This window comes from Anguilla rostrata, chromosome 10, assembly GCF_018555375.3.
Source record: "Anguilla rostrata isolate EN2019 chromosome 10, ASM1855537v3, whole genome shotgun sequence".
NCBI lineage: Eukaryota > Metazoa > Chordata > Actinopteri > Anguilliformes > Anguillidae > Anguilla > Anguilla rostrata.
Genome location: NC_057942.1, coordinates 30402329 through 30422415, shown reverse-complemented (window position 1 = coordinate 30422415; position 20087 = coordinate 30402329). Strand labels below are relative to the sequence as shown.

At 42.3% G+C, this 20087-nt stretch overlaps 1 protein-coding gene across 2 annotated transcripts in view; it reads left to right on the top strand.

Annotated features, from left to right (window-relative positions):
- LOC135233189 (EGF-like repeat and discoidin I-like domain-containing protein 3) overlaps positions 1 to 20087 on the top strand; it is a 149882-nt gene that overhangs the window by 8940 nt on the left and 120855 nt on the right. Inside the window, exon 2 of one of the 2 annotated variants that reach the window (XM_064296490.1) lies at positions 15732 to 15806. The exons of the other annotated variant lie outside the window; for it this stretch is intronic. Within the exon in view, the coding sequence (XP_064152560.1) occupies positions 15732 to 15806 (75 nt within the window). The remainder of the gene's footprint in view (positions 1 to 15731; positions 15807 to 20087) is intronic. 2 annotated transcript variants of the gene reach the window in all.

The following is a 20087-nucleotide window of genomic DNA, read 5'->3' as shown; positions in this document are numbered from 1 at the left end:
TATAGTCATTTGACAAGGGGTGATTCTATGTTGGATATCATTGTTGCCATTTGACGGATATTCATACGTTTTTGTTTGATTATCATTGTTTTTGATTCACATGACTGTACTGAATTTATTGTGACTTACTGTAATTGGCATAATCCATCAGTCACTATATTATGTTTTCTACTCATACAATTCCTTCAGTCTTACTCTCACTTGACATGTGCTGGACTACTGGGAAGAAAAAAAAAACTGTAGGAAATGGCTTGAATGGCAGTCCATGGTAATTCAGAACCTGTCAGCTAAATTTGCTATGAGGTACGTTCTGGGAGGTCTTAATAGCACTGCCACTAAACAGGTACCATTACAATGCCCTAACTATGAATGAGGAGGCAGAATATTTGATCTTGTGATGGCAGATTGTTGGTATTAGCTTCTTTCTTACTTAGTCTGTTAGCACAGACAACAACTGTAAATGATACTAAGAATCCATTATTCAACTGAGAATCTGTAGCATTCTTTAACCACAAAAATACTTGCGTCTAACTATCTTGGTTGTGTGCAGACTTTTAGGTTTCTAAATAGCATTAAATGAGCCATACGAAAATATCATGTTTGAAATTGACCAGCACTTCACTAACAGCTTAGATGATTGCAGAAGTCATTGTCTAGATGTTGTTGACCCTCTCACACCATGAAAGCATTTCTGTAGCATTTCCATGGTTACCATTCCTCTGGGGTGTCTAAATAAGGTTAATATTGTTGAAATCTTTTGGCCCAGAATCTTGTAATGTATCCCTGGCGTTGCCTAATGGGCATTAACCGGTGAGTCTCTTGTGTCCTCGATTGGCCAGCAGTGCTTGCAGTTGTGTTATATGACACTCTAGGACTGTAGGCTTGATGGCAATTGTGCTGCCTGTCTGAAGCTTGATTACTCCGCAGAGTTTATAATATGGATGAAAGGTCACAGCGGCAGACTGCTTCTGTCTTTAATGCTCTTGTGGGTCAATTTAGAGGCGATGGATCTGATATTACGAGCTTGTGTAAATGAGGCCTGCATTTAATGTTCTGTGACAGTTGCTGACTGGAAAGTGAGCGTTAGCTATTGTTCCTCGTCCCACTTTTCTACTGTAACCTTCGGCGCGTTGAATCTGCATTGATGTGAATGCTGTTCTTCATCGGCTGTCCCTTATGTGAATTAAGCAGATGTTTAAGTGCATATTCCTAAGGGCGCTTCCAGCCTGCTGTATGCTTGAACAACTTAATAGCATCTTTAAACAAAAAAAAAGAAAAGAAAAAAGAGAGGGCCTACCAATCACAGGCGATACTGGAGAACAGGTTTGACGCAGACTGCTGAAGCCAGGCTTTGTTATCTAAGACATTTACTTATTCATTTTCAAATCTTTCTCCCTCATCAGCTCTCGAAGGAGCAGGGCCAGAAATATCCTCTAAAATAAATTACTTTTTTGGTTGAATGTATTAACTCGTTCTGCTCTTAGTGCTTTTAATGTTGCATTAGTTGATATTTCAGTGGTTTAAGACAGCTTGAGTCATAGCAATTAAAAAAAAAAGTAATCCATTAAACTATTATCACGGTAGCGGGCAATGCATCTGTTTAATTAGAGTACATTGTACAGACCATGCAAATACATTCTAAGTACTATAGTGTTTGCAAAGAGTATTGCATAATCACATGTGCTATTACAATAATCATAGGCCTTATTATAATCCTGGACCCAAAATTTACATAAAATGAAATGCCACAAACGTGAGAAGAAACCGCAAATATATATGTGTCCATATGTAATTACGCAGTTGTGTGACATTACATTCCTTTCATTTAGCAGACGCTCTTATCCAGAGTGACGTATACTTTTGAATAGAACCTATTTTTTACAGCTGTAACTGAAGCAATTCAGGTTAAGTACTTTGCTCAAGGGTACAACGATAGTATCCTACCAGATATTCAAACCTGCAACCTTTGTGTACAAACCCGGTTCCCTACCCATTATGCAACACTGCCACTCATGGGCCCGGGTTGGCACAATGTGCACAGCAAGTTCACAGAATTTACATAACAATGAAACAAGCCAAAATTATGTAATGTGTACACGGTCATTTGTTTTCCTGTGGAGAGTCGTCTCATGATTGATATACTTGAGCTGATGATTGACAGCCCTGTCTCCGCCTATAAAGCCTCCAAAGCCTCATCACAAGTGGCCGTCCGAGTTCCTCTCTGGTACGATTGGCCACATGTGTTGAATGCCATTTTTGAGAGTTCCTCTCTGCTGCGATTGGGCAAACGTGTCGAATGCCATCTGGAGAGTTCCCCTCTGGAGAGTGCACATCCGTTACACTCAGCAGTGGTTCTTAGTAAGTCAGGACGGATTATCACACCCAAGACACGCACAGACCGCTCCAGATTTCCTTTTCTCCCCAGTGCAGCACCTCTTTTTAATCAAAAATTTAAACGATGAGATCCCAGTGTTTCTGGGCAGCAGTAGTATTTTTATTTTTATGTTCTACATGTCGGTGATATGACTATGTTTCAATGTTATGTATGATGTTGTATGATGTTGTTTCTGTCTTTTTCCCTGTCTGTGCACCAAGAAGACACATTTCATGTTTTTAAACATGACTAATAAAGTTAACTCTAATTCTAACTGTTCTACAATTGTTCAAATGTGTTGAATGCCATTCGGAGAGTTCCTCTGTGCTGCGATTGGCTAAATGTGTTGAATGGCATTTGGAGCACTGCCTTTGCGGGGCGGCAATGGCACAGAGTAAAAGGCTGCTCCTCCTCCAGCCAGCGCTTAGAGCGAAACGCTGCTGAGCCAAACGCATTAGGCACAGGCCATATCCCAGGGTCCTCCTCGCTGCTGCCTCCCCTCCCTCGGCTCCGCCGACAGCTCCCCGCTCCGCGGTCTTTCCCCCCGCGCTCTGTTAAGTTTAATTTGGCAACGTGGGGGGCATGCGCTCGTGTGTGTACAAGTGCCCACAGTTACACAGCTGTTTAAACAGAGACAGATACGGATGTCCCGAAATGCTCATAGTCTTCTCACACAAACCTTCAGACCGGAGCCAGGCTCGTAACCGAATCACCAGTGGGTAGTGCCATACGGAGGCCTGTCTTCTTTAACCAAATATATTTTCATTACGATTTGCTCAGAAGTGCCGTAGGTGCGAGGCGCAACAATCCTCCGTTGTTACCTCTGGATCACGGCTGCATTCTGAGATGCTGGCGTGCAACTTTCCTGAGCCGAGCTTACACTGTCGGGGGCTTTTGAAACGCCTCGGCGAATCGGCGCTCGGAATGACAGCTGCGCGGGGAGAATCCGCGGAAAACGCGGAAACCGGAGAGACTCCGGGAATAGACGGCGGAACTGCGGGGACGCCGCTGCGGAGAACCGGGCCTTCGCCACGTCTGAGCGTCAGTCAGATGGAGCGGCGGCGAATCCGCCGGATTATTTTAATGCGCGGAGGCGACGCGTGATTAACAAGGCCTGCCGGTGCGAAGCGGCCCGTCTACGTGCGCAGAAGGACCCCAGGGGCGGCCAATCACTGCCTGTTTTTAATCCCCCTGCCGATCGTCTGCTCTGACACTTGAAAATGGATGGAAATCCACTCTACTAATACATACACCAGGATAGCTCATGAGGAATGGGAGTAGAGAACAGTAAATGCAAAAAAAAAAAAAAAAAGATTGCTGAAGAATCAGAATAAACCCACAGAAGTGTGAATAGGCGTAGTTCCCCACCACCCTGTGGTACAGACAGAAAAGTAGTATGGTAAAAAAAGAGGTAAGGGGAAATTCAAATAAAAATCACAGTAGCCCTGCCTGTTTGTTCAGAACCTTTGACGTCTACTAAATGGAGCGTGTGATTAAAGCATGGGATTGAACTTTTTTTGTTCCTGTTTAATTACATAAGGTCTCGCCGCAAGGTCATGTTAACTGGAGTGAGCTGGATTCGTACTCATTTGTAGCTCTCTGTCATTAACTCGGGTTGACTTTACTGAGTTCAATAGCACAGATGCGGAGGGCCTGTGTGACCGACGGGGTTAACCACTGAGAAACAGACAGAATGGCGAAACTAGGATGAAGGAGCCAATCAGATCCTCCATGTACTGGCTCTCACTCCCCTGAAAAAGCGAGGGAAACTTGTGGCTCTCCCACCTGTGGGCCAGTGGTTGCCCAGCTCATGAGTACGACCAGAGGCACACTCTTCTGCCTGCATGCGAGTTGGCAAATTGGGTTTCGGGTACCTGCTTTACAGAGCTTCCTTTGAGGGCACCTGTGTGAGAGCACCTGTTTGCTCTCAGTACTGCATGAACTCTGCATTGTGTGCAGCGGCATATTCTGCTTGAAAAGAAATAAAACAGTAGCTCCAGTGGGTGATGCATGGAAAAAATCCCAGCTTTTCTGTTTCTTATGAATCACCTACTTCATTCACAAACACAGCTTAATTACATTGAGGTGTGAAAGACGTATTAATGAATCACATTTGATTGCTTACTTTTAATAACTTGGATTAAGGCTGAATACAGCCTTTCAGACCTCAGCAGTGTGGAATAGGAAGGAGAATCTTGAGTTCCAACACCCCAAAGGGCCTTGTCCTGGGCTGCGTCCGAATCAGCCTCTTAGCTACTGCGTCCTTATACTGCGTACTGTTTAGTGCGTTTTAGTATGTGATTGGAAGCATGCAAAAAATATCCTCCATGCTATTTTCCAACCGTACTGTGGAAGTGTCGTAAAATGTTTCGCCCTTGTCGCCATGCTCACGTGTCGTTGTTGTTGAAGGAAAATATCAGCGCAGCTGCACGTCATATTTATGGGACCAAAATGGCATGCTCCCAGATATACTCAGCAAAACCCCAGAAATGAGTGTATCATCCTGGGATTTTAAGTACACTACATTTAGAGAAAAATATTCCCACTTAACAACTTTCTCATCCAGTGCACTCAACAACGGTACTCAATAGAAGGCAAGTGTGCTGATTCGGACAGGGTCATGGTTTATCTGCCTAGTTGCTTAAATCTGTGGCTGCAGCCATTATTCAAGTAGGAATAGTGCACTCCAAATGTGCCTCATGTATTAATCATTTGCAAGTTGAAAGGTCCCTCTAAAATCAGTGGTCACCAACTCAAAAACACAAAAGCCACTTCAACTGGTGGGAATATCCAGGAATAGTAATGAAGCGGTGCCTTAATTAAAATAATAATTATGTATAATTATGCAGGATTGCTTAAGTATGCTGACTGCCTTTAACTGCAGATAAGTCTTGCTTGTTCCCCACTTATTTTCACAACCAATCAAACAAGCCGTGAATGAGATTTTAATGAGAAATGCATGCTGATTGGCTGGAACACTGGCTGCTTTTGATTATTTGGGCCTTTGTGTGGATGTTTTCTCAGCTTCGCATGTGACTTTGGCCAGAAACATTAAAAGCTAGCTGAATGAGGCAGGATTTACTGCTGGTAAATCTGTAGTCTATTAACTGAATCTTTCGACAAATTAATATGTTACACGAGTCGCATCAAAACGTCAATACAGCCATAAATTTCTTATGAGTCGCACATTACTGCCCCCTGCTGTACCTTTAAACATGTCAGTGGGGATATTACACCTTTGCTCATTAAAATTAATGCTATATACCTTAGTCTGAATATCAAGCAAATTAGCTATTTTCCCAGTCACAATAATATATGGCAACCAGGGGTGTACTCTGTAATTAAAAGAATACTATAATGAAAAATGATTGTAGAGTAGGTAATAAGTCCATTTGAATAGACTATAATTGAAAGGTGTTTAAATTTCCATTTCAGTGAATGACACTTATCACATTGCAGGGATTATTATTATTTTTTATTTTTTTTTGACAACAGATTTTTTTAAAACTGAAAAGCCTTATTCATGAAATTGATCCACATAAGGAGAATACTATTAAACACACACACACGCATACACACACACACTTAAAGCTTAAGTCTGAAAATATTCTTAAGTCTGAGATATTCTAGAAGTTTATACTTGTCGCAATATGTAAGACACGCAACTATGTAAAGTATTTCAGCATGTTTATTGTCCATAAATATTATGCTGCACATACATACTGTACATATACATACAGTATTGCTGTGCATGCAGTATGCGAGAAGAGAGAGGTTCTAATGCCTGCATTTGCATATAAATTTCAAAGCAGTTAAAGGACTCCCAGGTTAAGGAAGCAGTGTCTGGCACTGCTACCAAATGAGAAAGTGAGAAAGAGAAAAAAAAAATCTCATAAAATAGGTCAGTCTGAACTTTTACTGAGTTGCGACCCCTCCACCCACCCATCTGTACAGCCGCGCGGAATTCGGTTCCAGGTGCCTGCAAATAAGTGGGAGCTCGACAATTTACTATCTGTCTCTCAGCGCTTCCATTGCAGGAGCTGACGGTAGAAAGAGGTCTGCCTACACACACACACACACACACACATACAATCATGCGCACACACATACATGTACACACACACACACACACATCCGTTGGAAAAACGAGAGGAGAGTGAGGCTGGAAATGAAATAGTGATCATTTAACTGATTCCATATCGAAACTCATTTTTTTCTTCTGCAGAGGGTGTTATTGGCCAGTGATTTATAGAGACATTTGTGAGACATTTAGCAGTACTTTAGAATATGATGCATTTATAAATGCTTGATAACATATTATATAATCCTACTGTACATAATTTTAAAAATGCATGACGTTTAGTTGAACAGTAGTAATTGCTTGTACATTTTCATATAAGATAAAGGCCAGAGTTTCCATAAGGTTTCACAAAAGGTTATAGTATGAAAGATTGAGATGGGCACATGTACATATACTTAGATAATACATAATTCGCACAACTGATTCTGCTAATTAGCACCTCAAGGATATCTTTAGCCATTGAATGAAGTGTGCTTTATTAGAGCTGGATTGAAAATACACAGAATGATAAATCTCAAGGAACAGGGTTGAGAACCATTGCCTTTGCTGTTAACCCTGTGATTCTTCTTAGTAACATATTTATTATTTAGCTGACTGCTTGGATTATTCCAACAGGCCTGTCTAGTTGAATGACTGTACCCTGTTTGAATGTCTTCATGTTTACTTCATTGAGCAAATGAATACAAATTAAGTTGTTCTTCACATTTGAAGCTGGTCTTCTGGTGCTTAAGATGGCGGTTTCAGTGCTGCCATGTTTTTGGATTATCTACTTGTTTCAGGAATTATGCGTTCAAATTTGTCCTTTAACACATGAGGGTTATCATCAGTCAGACATCGTGGTGCCTATAAGCACAGTATGTGTTGCTTGTCACCAACGTTTAGCCTATCAGACGCATCTTCGCTGTACAGCGCGCAAAACCGAATCCATTTACAGGAATGAAACAATTGTCGATGGGTAGCGTACGGACAAGGGTGCACGCATTGACTGAACGATGTCACTGACATTGGGTCACATGGCAGGAAGTGGCCCGGGGTTACGCGCCCCGTCCAGTCAGAGATCGGTAATCCATGGCATTCAGCGGCCATTGATATGCAAGCTGTGCAGGGGAGTCGCCCTGCCCCCCTTTGCGAGGCCTCTGTATTTGTGTTAATCAGCGGAGCTAAAGCCAATTCAACGTCGCCCGCACTTCCACTGAGAAATCAATTGGCTCGTCGGCGAAACGCCCCACCGTCCTTCTCTTTCACTTTCACCGTCTTCTCCGGTAACTCATCTCGCATCAGGCCAAATTGACGGCATCAATGGCTTTTCACCGTTTACGTTCGTCAGAAGCGCACAATGAATAGTGGCAACAATCTGGACCTGGATCAACAGATCCTGGTGTGTTACGTGGTGGGGCAGGGCCTGGATATGTGAAGAAGTTTGATCTGCGTGAATCCCAGTCTTATCCCTGTATGCGCATGTGTACGTGCTGGCGCAGGCCTATAGCGTTGTTCTCATTTCTATATGTGGGCTTTTGCATTTGCATTTGATTTGGAATCCTGTATTTTTCACTCACGCGGACTGCAGTCTGGTCCAGTTATCACTCCTGGATACGCAGGGCTCTGGCCTGTTTGTGCATGTTTTGGCCTACTGTAGGGAGGAGGGGGAGTTTTTAAGGAGAGACCAGCTGCTCCTGCCAGTGTCTATTGCTTTTCTGTGCATGGTGTCATTGCTTTCTTAAGGCTTTGTGCTTAGACACAGATGTGTCACACTGTAGGCACTAGTCATTAGTCTCATCTTGCTTTCTTTAAAATTTCTTTCCCAGACAAATTTAGCTTTCTGGTATTACAACAGCAATTTTCACCGTCTGCCAAGCTTCTACAAGTTCCTCATCATTTTCATTCCGCCGCACATCAGGGACACAGAGCAGCCCCAATTCGGCATTTTGGGTCTTTTGTGCTGTTTTGCATTGTCTGGTTCTGTTTCTCTAGCTTGTACTGAACAATGTTTGGTAAGAAACATACCATCAGCATGACCTGCTTGGTTTGAGAGAGGAGCAAGATTCTGTTCTGTGATCTTTCCCTTAGGTGTGCTAGTTCTGACAGTTGTTAGAGGGGGAAGCAACTTTAAAGCTCTTTAGTTTTTTACATCCGGTGGGAAAATTAGCTGCTCTCTCCCTCTTTCTAGAGAAACTTTATTTTCATTGGGTGCAACTGATTTTGACTGACAGCACTCCTGTGCTACACTCCTGCCCCAAGTTACCGTTTTTTAAAATATGTAAATGTATTATATTCATCATGATGGGAACCAGACAGTAATGGAGGTGTAATATATCATCTATACATACTGCAGTGGGGAACTGTTCCCAGACATGATCTAATGAAGGAAACCCACAACAGTCATTCCTCTCCAGGGTGTATTGTTCCTCAGGCTGGGCCAGCAGTATTTTACCAGTGGACATCTTTGAGCAGTGCTGAGCTATTACAGCAACAAAACTTTTTTTTTGTGTGATTCATGTATATTTAATGAACTGGGGTTACACAGCCAGTTTGTATTATTAATGGCCAGGTTTGGTGTGGTTTCAGTCAACAATACTCTTGGATTTTTCTTCTCAAATAAAGTTTGTTCAGTTCATTTTGGTAGTTGCTTAAGACGTCAGCCTAAGTCACCAAGCTGTGAATGTGGAGAAAAATGAAATTGCAGATATTTTTTAAGTCAGTGTGAAGAGCAAATATTGGTAGAACCCTGGCTGTTATGTGCATACTACTGAACTCTTCTTGACACAAAATACTGACTTTCTTTCCTGGCAGTGACAGACTAGGGAACAGGTTTCTTCAGACTGCAATGGCTGCATCTCACCACAGATTGTTCAGGCAAGGTTTTCTTAAAGTTGAATTTTCTTTCCCACTGCTGTTGAAACTCAGAACATTCCAAGGTCAATGCTATGGCAACCAACACTGTACAGTAATAAATGCCTGTACCAACCAGAATCTCATGTCATTAAGAAGTGATGGAAAGAACAAAAGAGTTGGGTATCTTGTGAGTCTGAAGAACCTGTGATTTTTACAGCAAATATACATTGTTTTGCTCATGTAGCTCATACCCTAATGCTCATTATGGCTTCTCACTAGGATGTAGGATAATAGTGATGCATGGTAACATAGGGGTTGTATATGTGATATTGACTTGGAGGATTATGGGAGGACTTGAATGTGTTTGTAGGGTAGAGTAACTCTGGGTTGCATGCTCACAAATGCTAAGGATATTTCTGCGTTATTACCCTGTGGGTGTTCGTACATCCAGATAGTACGCCCTAGATCTATGGTCTTAGATCTATGGTAGTAAATACTAGTTATTGACCAGCAGGCCATCTGTGAGAAAATAAAAAGGTCCCCAGCAACAATATTAACTCAGAGAAGCATGATATAGGTGATGCCGTAACTGCGAATAAACAGACCACTGTGAACCTGCAGTCCACAAGCTCAATTGCCAAATACGGCTGCTACTTGGTAAGTAGCTCATGCAATTCGAACAACCATCTAATACAGAAACAGAGGGCTACTATTTCCACATTCTGGCATGCATATACGCATTTACAGTAACTGATGCATGCGGTTGCATTGGAGCGTGCATAAATTGGTGTGTGTGTGTGTGTGAGTGAGTGCATGTACATGCCTGTGTGTATACCTCTGTGACTGCATCATAGAGGGTGGCCTCCATCTCTGTTCCAGTAACTCACCACTAAGTAAGCAGAACCGCTGTGATTTTGGCTGCTGTCATCATTCTTGTTGGTCCTCGAGAGATTCTTTGCTTGGAGGTCTCACGAATCCCGTCCGATTATAATGGATACGTCTCAATCTGCCATTAAAGAAAGGCCCTTTTTTATTTTTTTTTAAGAAAACATTGTTCTTATATTCTCTGATATATTGCCAAAAGAATGCATTCAAAGCCCAGCCAAGCTTCTGCAGGCGAAGTTCTTTATTATTCAGTGCCGTTTGAAGGCCAGAGATGGTTTACATGCACGCTCTGCTTTATTCAGTGGAAGTAGCTACACTTCAAAGATTCAAAGCACTTGAAGGCTAATGCTGATCATAAGCATTTTGGCTCTAATTGCATCGGTTCGTTTGTTCTATTATCCCCCACCCCCCACCCCCCACCCCCCACCCCCAACCCTGTGACTGCCGAAATGACAAGTTATTCATTTCTCTGAAAAGCCGTATTTTGGGCGCCATTATTCTGATTGATTTGCCATTGACTGGATCTGGCTGCAGCCTGTGAGTGTTTGTTCCTGAATAAGAATCAGGCCTTACCTTTGGTTGGCCCTGACAGGTGGAAATCTCGCTAACCATGGACTGAGGGCTAATGCTGATAGCATGTATTTTTTCCTGATGACCATGGAGGAGAGGAATACATGCTGGCTGTGTGTGTGTGTGTGTGTGTGTGTACAGGGGTGGTATGTGGGATAACCTGTCACCAAAATACAGCACATCTTTGGAAGACATCTTTTGCAGAAGGAAAGTGACTGTAGATAACTACACTTTCATCAACAGTTATTCTATCTTGGGGGGGGGGGTCTTTTTCAATTATAGTGCTTGCATCCACATATGGAGGAATGTTTACATCTATATTAAAGATATATATATATACCATCCAATCCTTAATGAACTGAAACTAAACACATTGTGACTTCCCTACTGTTTTGTTGGATCATCTTACATTATGGGAATGTCCTTCAATATTCACTGTTTGTGAACAAGTGTTGTCCCTGGGATCAGTTTTGTTTAGACTCTTGTTTTAGATTTCCGTTTTCATGTATATGTTGAAAAAATATTGGAGAGAAATATTAAAAGAAACTAGCCTATAAAAGACTATAAAAAACCATTAAATGAACTAAAAAGCCTGCCTTTACATGTAAATAATCATCAGATAAGTGTGGATGAAAGAACATGTCTTCTCCCGTGTATTCCAAGCAGATGTGGATTTCATGTTTAAAACAACTGTTAACTGGGTTACAAAATAAATTAATATCCTCCGCAAATTAAATCCAAATGACAATAAACAACTGTTTTATAATCTGACTGTACACACTCCTGATACAGCTAAACCGGATCATCTAAAATTACCAGTTAGAACAACATATACTGTATCCTCTTGCGGAAGTTATGCTTGGTCCTCTGCTGAAGAAAAGAGACTGTGAATGAAGGATGTCTACTTCTGTATTATAACAGACTATTGTAGCTGGGTACCTTGATGCTGTTGACCTCGCTGATGATTGTATGCAAGTAAACGACCATACGTTATTGAGGGTAGAAACGGAGAAATTGTTGCAGACACCATACATTGTCACATCTTCACAACCAGTAACAATTCCACGCTGGCCTTATTACAGTAAGAGCCAGCCTATTGCTGTATGCTCGTTAATATGAATATCTTAAAGGATCAGTGACATGCAAATGATCGCTACACGCTTAGACTCAGGGAGGGAGAAAATCCGCAATTTTCAGCCTTTATAGTTCTTGGCTTACAGAACACAAATGCTGGGAAATGGATTGTTTGGCTGTATCAAATATTTGCAAATAAGCTTGTTCATGGTTCATACACTATTTCCTTCCAGTCACTATGCTTTGATGTGGTGTGTGTGTGCGTGTGCGTGTGCGTGTGCGTGTGCGTGTGCGTGTGCGTGTGCGTGTGTGTGTGTGTGTGCAGAACCAAAGATTTGGCTGAATATTTGATATTTAACCCTTTGGATGAACTCCTCTAGTAACCTTAGCACTAATTTCAATGACAATGCCATTACTTATTGTTGGACAAATGAAAAGTGCTCTACTTTTTTGAAGACATAAATAACCTGCAAACCATTCAATTTGGTTAGCTGCCACAAAACAGTAAGATGTTCCGCTGTGCTCGCCTTAGCTTTTGTGGATTGAGTTGTATGTCTCTCTTGAATGGATTGCCGCATTCACTTATCAAAGTCAAAAATGGCTGCCAGCCTCCCTTGGAGTTTTCCAAAATGTCTCTTTTTCTGGGTGCTTAGGCACCGCATTGATTCTGTTTTTGCATTTTAGGCAATTTGGCACAACATCTCGAACTAAAAAGCAAACAGACAAACAAACGGTAATTTTGTCCATGAGGAATTCTCCTGGGGTTTTCGGCATTCTTAACAGTCACATTACTGCATTAATTTCCCTTTACCCTCATTTCAAATGGGAATGCTGCTCCCTTCCACAATGAAAAGATTAACTCCAGAGTAAGCGGTACTGTAAACTGCACGCAATAACACCCGTGAGCTAGTGGAAAAATATCCCAATATGTATTTATTATACACGGTATTGCATTACATTATATATGGTATTTATTTATGACCTACATTTAATCAGATTCTCATCTCAAGGGAACCTGACATATACGAGCTGCATGAAAGCACACGCGGCAATGCGAGAGACACCTAAACAAACAGGAAATAACAATAACTCTGCAGATAGACCGCATCCCATGCGACAAATGAGCCAATTGCATAGCTCAAATCAGGACAGGCATGTGCTACATAGAGGACCGTCTTTTTGCTCGGTAACATCAAGTGGTGAAAGCCTCAAGAGGCCTCAAGCACTCTGAAACTTTTGTCAAGCAGCACAATTTGACATTTCCTTCAAAATTTGGTCACAATGCAGCATGCATTGAAGGGCTTGTCAGATTTTTTTGAGAGTGGGGAGTTCTCTTTTGAGTTATCTGCTGTATCTTGAGGTATCGAGTTTTGGTGTGCACTCGTATACTCTATGGTCTCGACACAACTGAACCACTTATCAGACTGAGCAATTTCAGGATGGCGTTTTTGCTGCACAGAAGGCGGTAGCCCTCAAAGGAAAAGAGCTCTAGAACCTTTAACAGCTTAAAGTTCTTCAAAGCCTTTGGGGACACGGCTTTCACGGCGACAGAAAGCTTTCGGAGTAGAGACCAGGAGGGCAGCAGTTGGTCTTTACGTTTGAGAGTGTGGTTTCTCTGCTGTGTGACTCTCCACGTGCTTGTGGCCGCACGTCGAGGGGAAACCGCCTACCTCACTGTGACCAAAGGGCACCCTCGGTAGCGGCCGCGGTGATCGCGGGGCTTTGGCTCCAGCTCAAATCCACCATGATTGCAGTGTGGTTTTTTTTTCGGGGACTGGAAATGGTGCCAGGCTTTGGAGAACTTGACTCTGCCCGCTGCTTGACATGACAAATGCCTTCAGAGGCCACGGGTAGATGGATTACCGTGACTCATAAATCCTCCTGCAGTATTCGAGGGAAGAAATAAGATGAAGGAAGAAATCATGAGTATGGGGGTAATGCGTCTGTAAAGCCGGGGCTCTTCTTAATTACCAGTTGGGCACACCCTACTCGGCTGACCTGTACACCACCCATACCCATATAGGTAACCCGGAGCAAGGTGCACACAATCCTCCAGTACACTTGAAGCCAAAGGCAACTACCGAACAGGATGACACCGGTTGCACCCTGCCACTGATGACTTTAAGTTACAGTCATTTTGGAGGGCAGGGTGAGCTTTCATGAACTTCATAATGGGTGTGGTTACCCTGAACTGTCCATAGCAGGCTTATCTGTACCAGTCAAAAGCTGAACAACTAAAACACAATGTTTGGTTAAAATCAGTGATCCAATAATAACATATGGTAGCTACATGATTTTTTAAAATCTTAAATTAACCCTCCATTTTATAATTCTCTGATTTCTCAAGTTGTGTCCTAGTCAGTGCAAATACCTCAGTTTGACAGGTTTGACTGTACTGAGAGAAGCTTTGTATTCACTCCAAACCTGTTCCCGTCATCAACACCTGCTGTGGGTTTTGCCATTGTAAAGTCTCCAAACTTGTAGGAATTATTTACATCCTTTCTTTTTCTTGTCCTTCCTTTGTGTTGGTTTCCTCTTTTCCTGTTGCTTGGCTCTCTTCCTGATCTCTTTATCTCTTTGTGCTAGCTTATTAAGACCGCATTGCTTGTCTGTTACGTGTGTGCTTCTTGAGCCGCTAGTGAATTTTCCTTTGATCTTCGCCAACCTTATCCTTTGACTATCAGAAGACAATTCCTTTGAATGTTGCATCCATTCTTCACTTTTCATGCCAGAGTTTGATCCCTGGTCACACCCTAGCCTTGCTCGATGCGGCAACCCTGACAGCTGTCCAAAGATGTGAGCAGTTTCATTTTTTGCACACGATTCTTGCTCGTTTATCATCTTTCTCTCGCTAAATGAACATCGTCTCCAGGCTGTTAGCCGATGTTCAGAGAATTGGCACGTACACATCATGGTTGCCTACAAACCTTTTTTTCTGAATATTTTCTCGGTAAAACTCTTGACAGTTTTCTGGGTCTGCTCAAGTTTTTCCCTCATTGGTTGATCAAAGTCTGTACTCCGTTTTCTGCTTTTGACTATTTGGAACCTTGATTCGCTTTCATTTGTACCACTTGTGGAAACCTTTCTGGAAAGTGCTGTTGTTGCAGCATGCCTTGGAGTACTGTCTGATCTTGGAGTACTATCTGCTCTTTCTGCAAGCAGTGCACCACCTATTATTATAAAAACAAAAAACACAAAAATTGGACCACTCAACAAATCACTTGTGCGACGCTTGGCGGGGTCCCATTCCTTTGTCCAGTCCATAAAATAGTGTACGTAGTGTCTCATCTTTTTTTTTTTTGAGAGACGGACCGAGCGTAGGCGAGCGGGGTCTTGCCCTTGCTGTACATTCCCAGCTTTTCCCAGCACCCTCCTCCTTTCTGAAACACCTGCGTAAACATGGCCGTTTCGCCAGCAGCTGCTGCATTTTCTCCCGCTATTATCCGCCAGGGCGACTCAAAACGTACTACATGCACTTTCTTTTTGGAAAGAAAAAGAAAACAAAGAACTCGTCCTTTCCCTGTAGGATACTTGTAAAGCCCTGCTTTTGTTACCAGGATATGTTAACCAACAAACAGCTTCAGCTTTCTTTCTTTTCACTGGAAAGATTTTCCCAAAAAAGTCTGCCATTCCAATCACAGAAACCCCAGAGGAAGGAAGGGTGGAATATTTTTGAATAATCTAGCCCAGCCTCCATCTCCAGTCTGATGAAAGGACGGATAATTAAATGGTTCACCAGCAGCTCTCCAGCTCTCTGGCAGTCAGTCAAATCCCTTCTTCTGTATATGTTTTTTCTGCCGGTTGGTTGTGGAGTGGGGGGCGGGGGTGGAAGGACTTTTTTTTTTAGATACTTGCTCAGTTCTTTAAGCCCACCCCCCTCCACCCCCCACCTCCTTCTTGTCTTGTCTGTTGCAGGGGAGGTGTGTGAGCCCAGCCCATGTGCGAACGGGGGGGCCTGCTTCACGGCGCTGGCAGACCAGGCATTCGCATGTGAGTGTCCCCCCCCACCCCCGGCTTCACAGGGCCCCAGTGAGCAGCAATGCGAAAAACAGAAAATGAGACAATCTTGACCAGTGTTTTAGTCTTAAGTTTGCCACTTAATATCTTATTTCTCTCACTGGAGGTTGCCCTGTGTTTGCGTATCTGTAGTCCTCACTCGGGGAGACTGACCATGAGCACTGGCCGCAGGAGCCTTTTCTGCCTCAGCCAGCTCTGACGTACGTTTCCGGCAGAGTGCACGCCAGTGACTTGGGAGCTCCTGAATTTTTCAGGCAGAGCAAGCTCAGTGCACCTTTGGTTCTGTCACTCTCAGGGTAAATGAGATTTGGTGCTGAAGACCTATACCATTCAAGTAGTCTTCCACTTGCCAGGGCATCCCCCCCGTGGCATCACTCCCTTTGTATTCACAAGGTTCGCGAGAAAATAAGACGCTCGGTAGTGTTTTTCGCATAAGTAGGCCTCCCTTATTACTATACTGTCTACCCCCCCCCTACCGCCACCCAAAGCGAGACACTGTACTGTCAGAAACCGTCGACCCATGCACCCGTCAATCTGTGACCCTAAGTCAGCGCCTCACTCGCCAGTGACCCCCTCCCCCCCTTCCCTCCAGGTTGTTGCCGCGGGCGCGTGACCGGTCGCCTCGCGTTGGCGTGTCGGCGGTTTGTAGCGGGTAGCGTCTGCCGCGGATGTCAGGCCCGTGACGGTTGCGGGACCACAGCGGTCAGGTGTTTTCCCCTGGGGGGGGGGGGGGGGGGTGGATGTCTCGCTCGCTGTCAGTTTGAGAGGAGTTCCGGTGGTTCGGCGATCTCGTCTACCACGCGGCAGCTGTCCGCCTGACGCACGACGCGTTCTTTTGGTCATCCCTGACAACCCCCCTCCAACACCCAAATTTGCATACGCCTATCTTCCAAAAATGATGTTGAAATGAGAAAGTCCCTTTGTTATTGTTGTTGGTTTTCCATATCTACCATCTTCATATTTTCATTGGCATGCACTGCTTGAATAAATTCATGCATAAACTTTCCAAGGTGTTGACCTGACCACATGTGCTCTTGTTGCTATAGCAATTTCAGCAGCTTCGGCAGCTAGACACACATGCATAATAAAACAGATCCAGAACGGTAGGCATATGCAACAGCTTTTGGCAAAGAAATCTCTCAAAACAATGTAATTCCCTTGGTTTTCTGTCCCATGTGGACTCTTCATATGGTTTCCAGGAGGGGGAATATTTTATTTATTTTTATTTTGTGTGATCTGGGTGATCAGTTATTTTTAAAGCGGAACAGGCTAAACATTTGGTAGTAAAATCCCTTGCAATATGAACTTTACTGTGAATCAGTTCTGCATTACTCTAGGACATTTCAAATATGACACATGGGAGGACTTCATTTGATGGGCTCTCCAAATTTTATAGGTTTTCAAATTAAGCAAGTCTTTTTTTTTTTTTTTTGTTACCTGAATTAATGCAGATAGCCCTCTCTTTCTCTGTTCGTCACCAAATACTGAGACTTTAAAATCTGAGGAGTAGGATATCTCCCATTTTATCAATTGTGCCAATTTAATGGCATTTAATGCAGGTAACATGATGTTCTTTCCAGAAAGCAGACATAGCTTGTTATTGTTATTATGTAAATTATTCATGTATATGCTATATATCACCTTTTTATATTTACAAGGAGTTTGCATTGTATAGGCTCAATTTTTTCATCCACTGAAGTTTATTATTTGGTAATTAATGGGGAAAATATGAAACAAGACTTTTATTTGGGCTTGGGGGAAGATTGTCTTGCATGTACAGAGGCAGTGCAATTGTCATAAACTGACTAGGATGCATTACTCATAGTTTGTAATCTGTATATAGTGAAGTAATATTTATACCGATATTAGTAAAATCCTTCAGAACATAGCTGTTGGCAAAAAACAGTGATGAATTAGCATATTGAAATTAAATTGTTGATATACAGACTTAGGAAGAAATGAAATATTTTTCTGTGGCGGAATAATAAAAGATTTTAACTTATAAAAGTTTAAAAATTCAGCACATAATTACTTTTACAGCTGATTATTATGATAAAATAAGTGTTGCTTACTTGCATTGTGTAGTTTCACAGTTAATGCAATAAATGTTTATGGTAATTTTACCTTTGTCATTTAGTTTATATTGGTGTAACTTTGTGCAAAACCAATAACAAACTGGAAGGCAATATGCTCTCTGATCGAATTAAACATACTCAATGAAAGTTGATGTTTCACTGAGCATTTTTAGTGTATGCTGAATTATGCTACTGTGTAACAGTGTCTCCAACAGTGCCTCTAAGCTGATAACAGTGTAACAGTATCAATTACATCATTTTCTTAATTAATCGGTTTTGGTCAGTCGAAATTACTATTCTATTTTGATGAAACCAGCAGGACCACAGGTGGCTATGCTATAACGTAAGTTTAAATGACAGGAAGAGTGACAAAATAACTGTAAATTAGCCAGCTGTCAATCTAGGACCCTGCTGTGTAAAAAGAAATGACCAGAATCAATTCCATTTAGTCACACTTGAGAAAGCTTTCTTTGAGGAGTTATGCTGGTGAATGATGAAAACAAAAATAAGACAAAAGAACAAAAAAACATTATGGATTTGACTGTCCATGCTCTCTAGATCCCATTCATACTCACCTCTGCAGCTCAAATTTATTTTCCGATGTTAGATTGAAACTACTGCCAAGATGGACAGATGGCTAGCCTTCGGTCCATTTTATTTTATTTTAAACTACAATGTCTTATACAAACATAACATTCTCAGGTGTATGCTCACTGTTTGAGGATGCTATTTCATCTTAAGTTGTCCAACATACCCATGAGGAATTTTTAAGGTGGTTGGACTTTCACAGCCTTTGTGTCGGTTTATAGTAGGTAAGGGCGAATATGCAGAATGATGCACTATGCTTATGAAAAGCAGTGCTTTTTCCCTAGGGGTTATGTATCCATTTCAGATAGGAGAAGTCACTCTTGAGAATTAAGATGGAAACAGTACGAGAAAACACAGCGAGAAACGGGCGAAGCTCGGTTATCGCATGTTTACTTGTCGTTTACTTTATCGGCATGAGAGCTGTCAATGAACAAGTAAACAGCGAACGGGTTCTAACATATGGCGAAGATGCCTGGTACAATAACACAAATGAAAAGCAAATAACTAGAATAACTCGAGGACAGTGAACTCGGTGATAATAAGCTCCGCTGTCAGTCAGATCAGAACTGTCAGTTTTGACCAGAAGTGTATTTTAGCTTGTAGCCAAAAAGACGTTCCAACGGCATCCTTGGGGTTCTGCAGAAAAACGCGGTCCTGCTGAGCTGTCATTGGGAAATACTCATCTCAGCTCCATAAAGCAGTATAACAGCAGAGATAGTGGGGCGATTCAAGCCCGTCTCCTTTTCACCCCTGTGGTGATTCTTGTCATTAGTGAGTGAAGAATTCGGGCTTCGAGCGTTTTTTATGTGTACCGCTAACAAACAAAACTAAAACAGTGAAAAGCAAAAGAGAAACGTCATTTATTCTTGTTATGTTCTAAAACACTGTAAAGTTCTCACAACAGTTGTGCTTATTTGTATGTGTGTACACATTGTACTAACTATGAAAGTTACCCAGTCGAATTGTCCTTCCGTAAGGAACTGTGACTTTGATGTGTGAAAACTTAATGGGTATGAATAACATTCAGGCAGATATTTTTCCGTGTTACACATGCTAAAAGTAGCCTATTTTTTTGGCACATGAAGTTGTCATGTGAAGTCAACTGTGCATTTTTGTAATGCCTTACGATTATAAAACTATTAAACTATTTTTGCAGCCCTGTTGATCTGACTCTATGGAACCGTGCCAACAGATTTGTTCTGTGATTCGCATCGTTATCAAGCGCATTCACGCTGGCTTCAAATAACTCTGGCAGGGCACATGAAAGCACATGTAAAAACATATTGATCGAAAAGGAAAATACGCCTGTAGCCAGAAAAAAGATACGTTTGAAGCGAGGCTCAAATGTTTAACAGGACAGAGACATCAACTCTTTCTCCCATCGGTTCGATTTGACTTATTTTTCCTTCTTCTGAGAGAACTGAATTTATTTCTTTCATTTTTTTCCTCCAGTGCAGAGTTGCACATAGCTCCATCTGCACTCACCCTGAGTCAGGAGTTCTCTTCTCAGAGCAAGAAAGAGAGATAAGAATTTCAAAGCATTTCACACATTTTCACCAGCGAATCAAATCCCGTGGGTTCGGTTCAATTA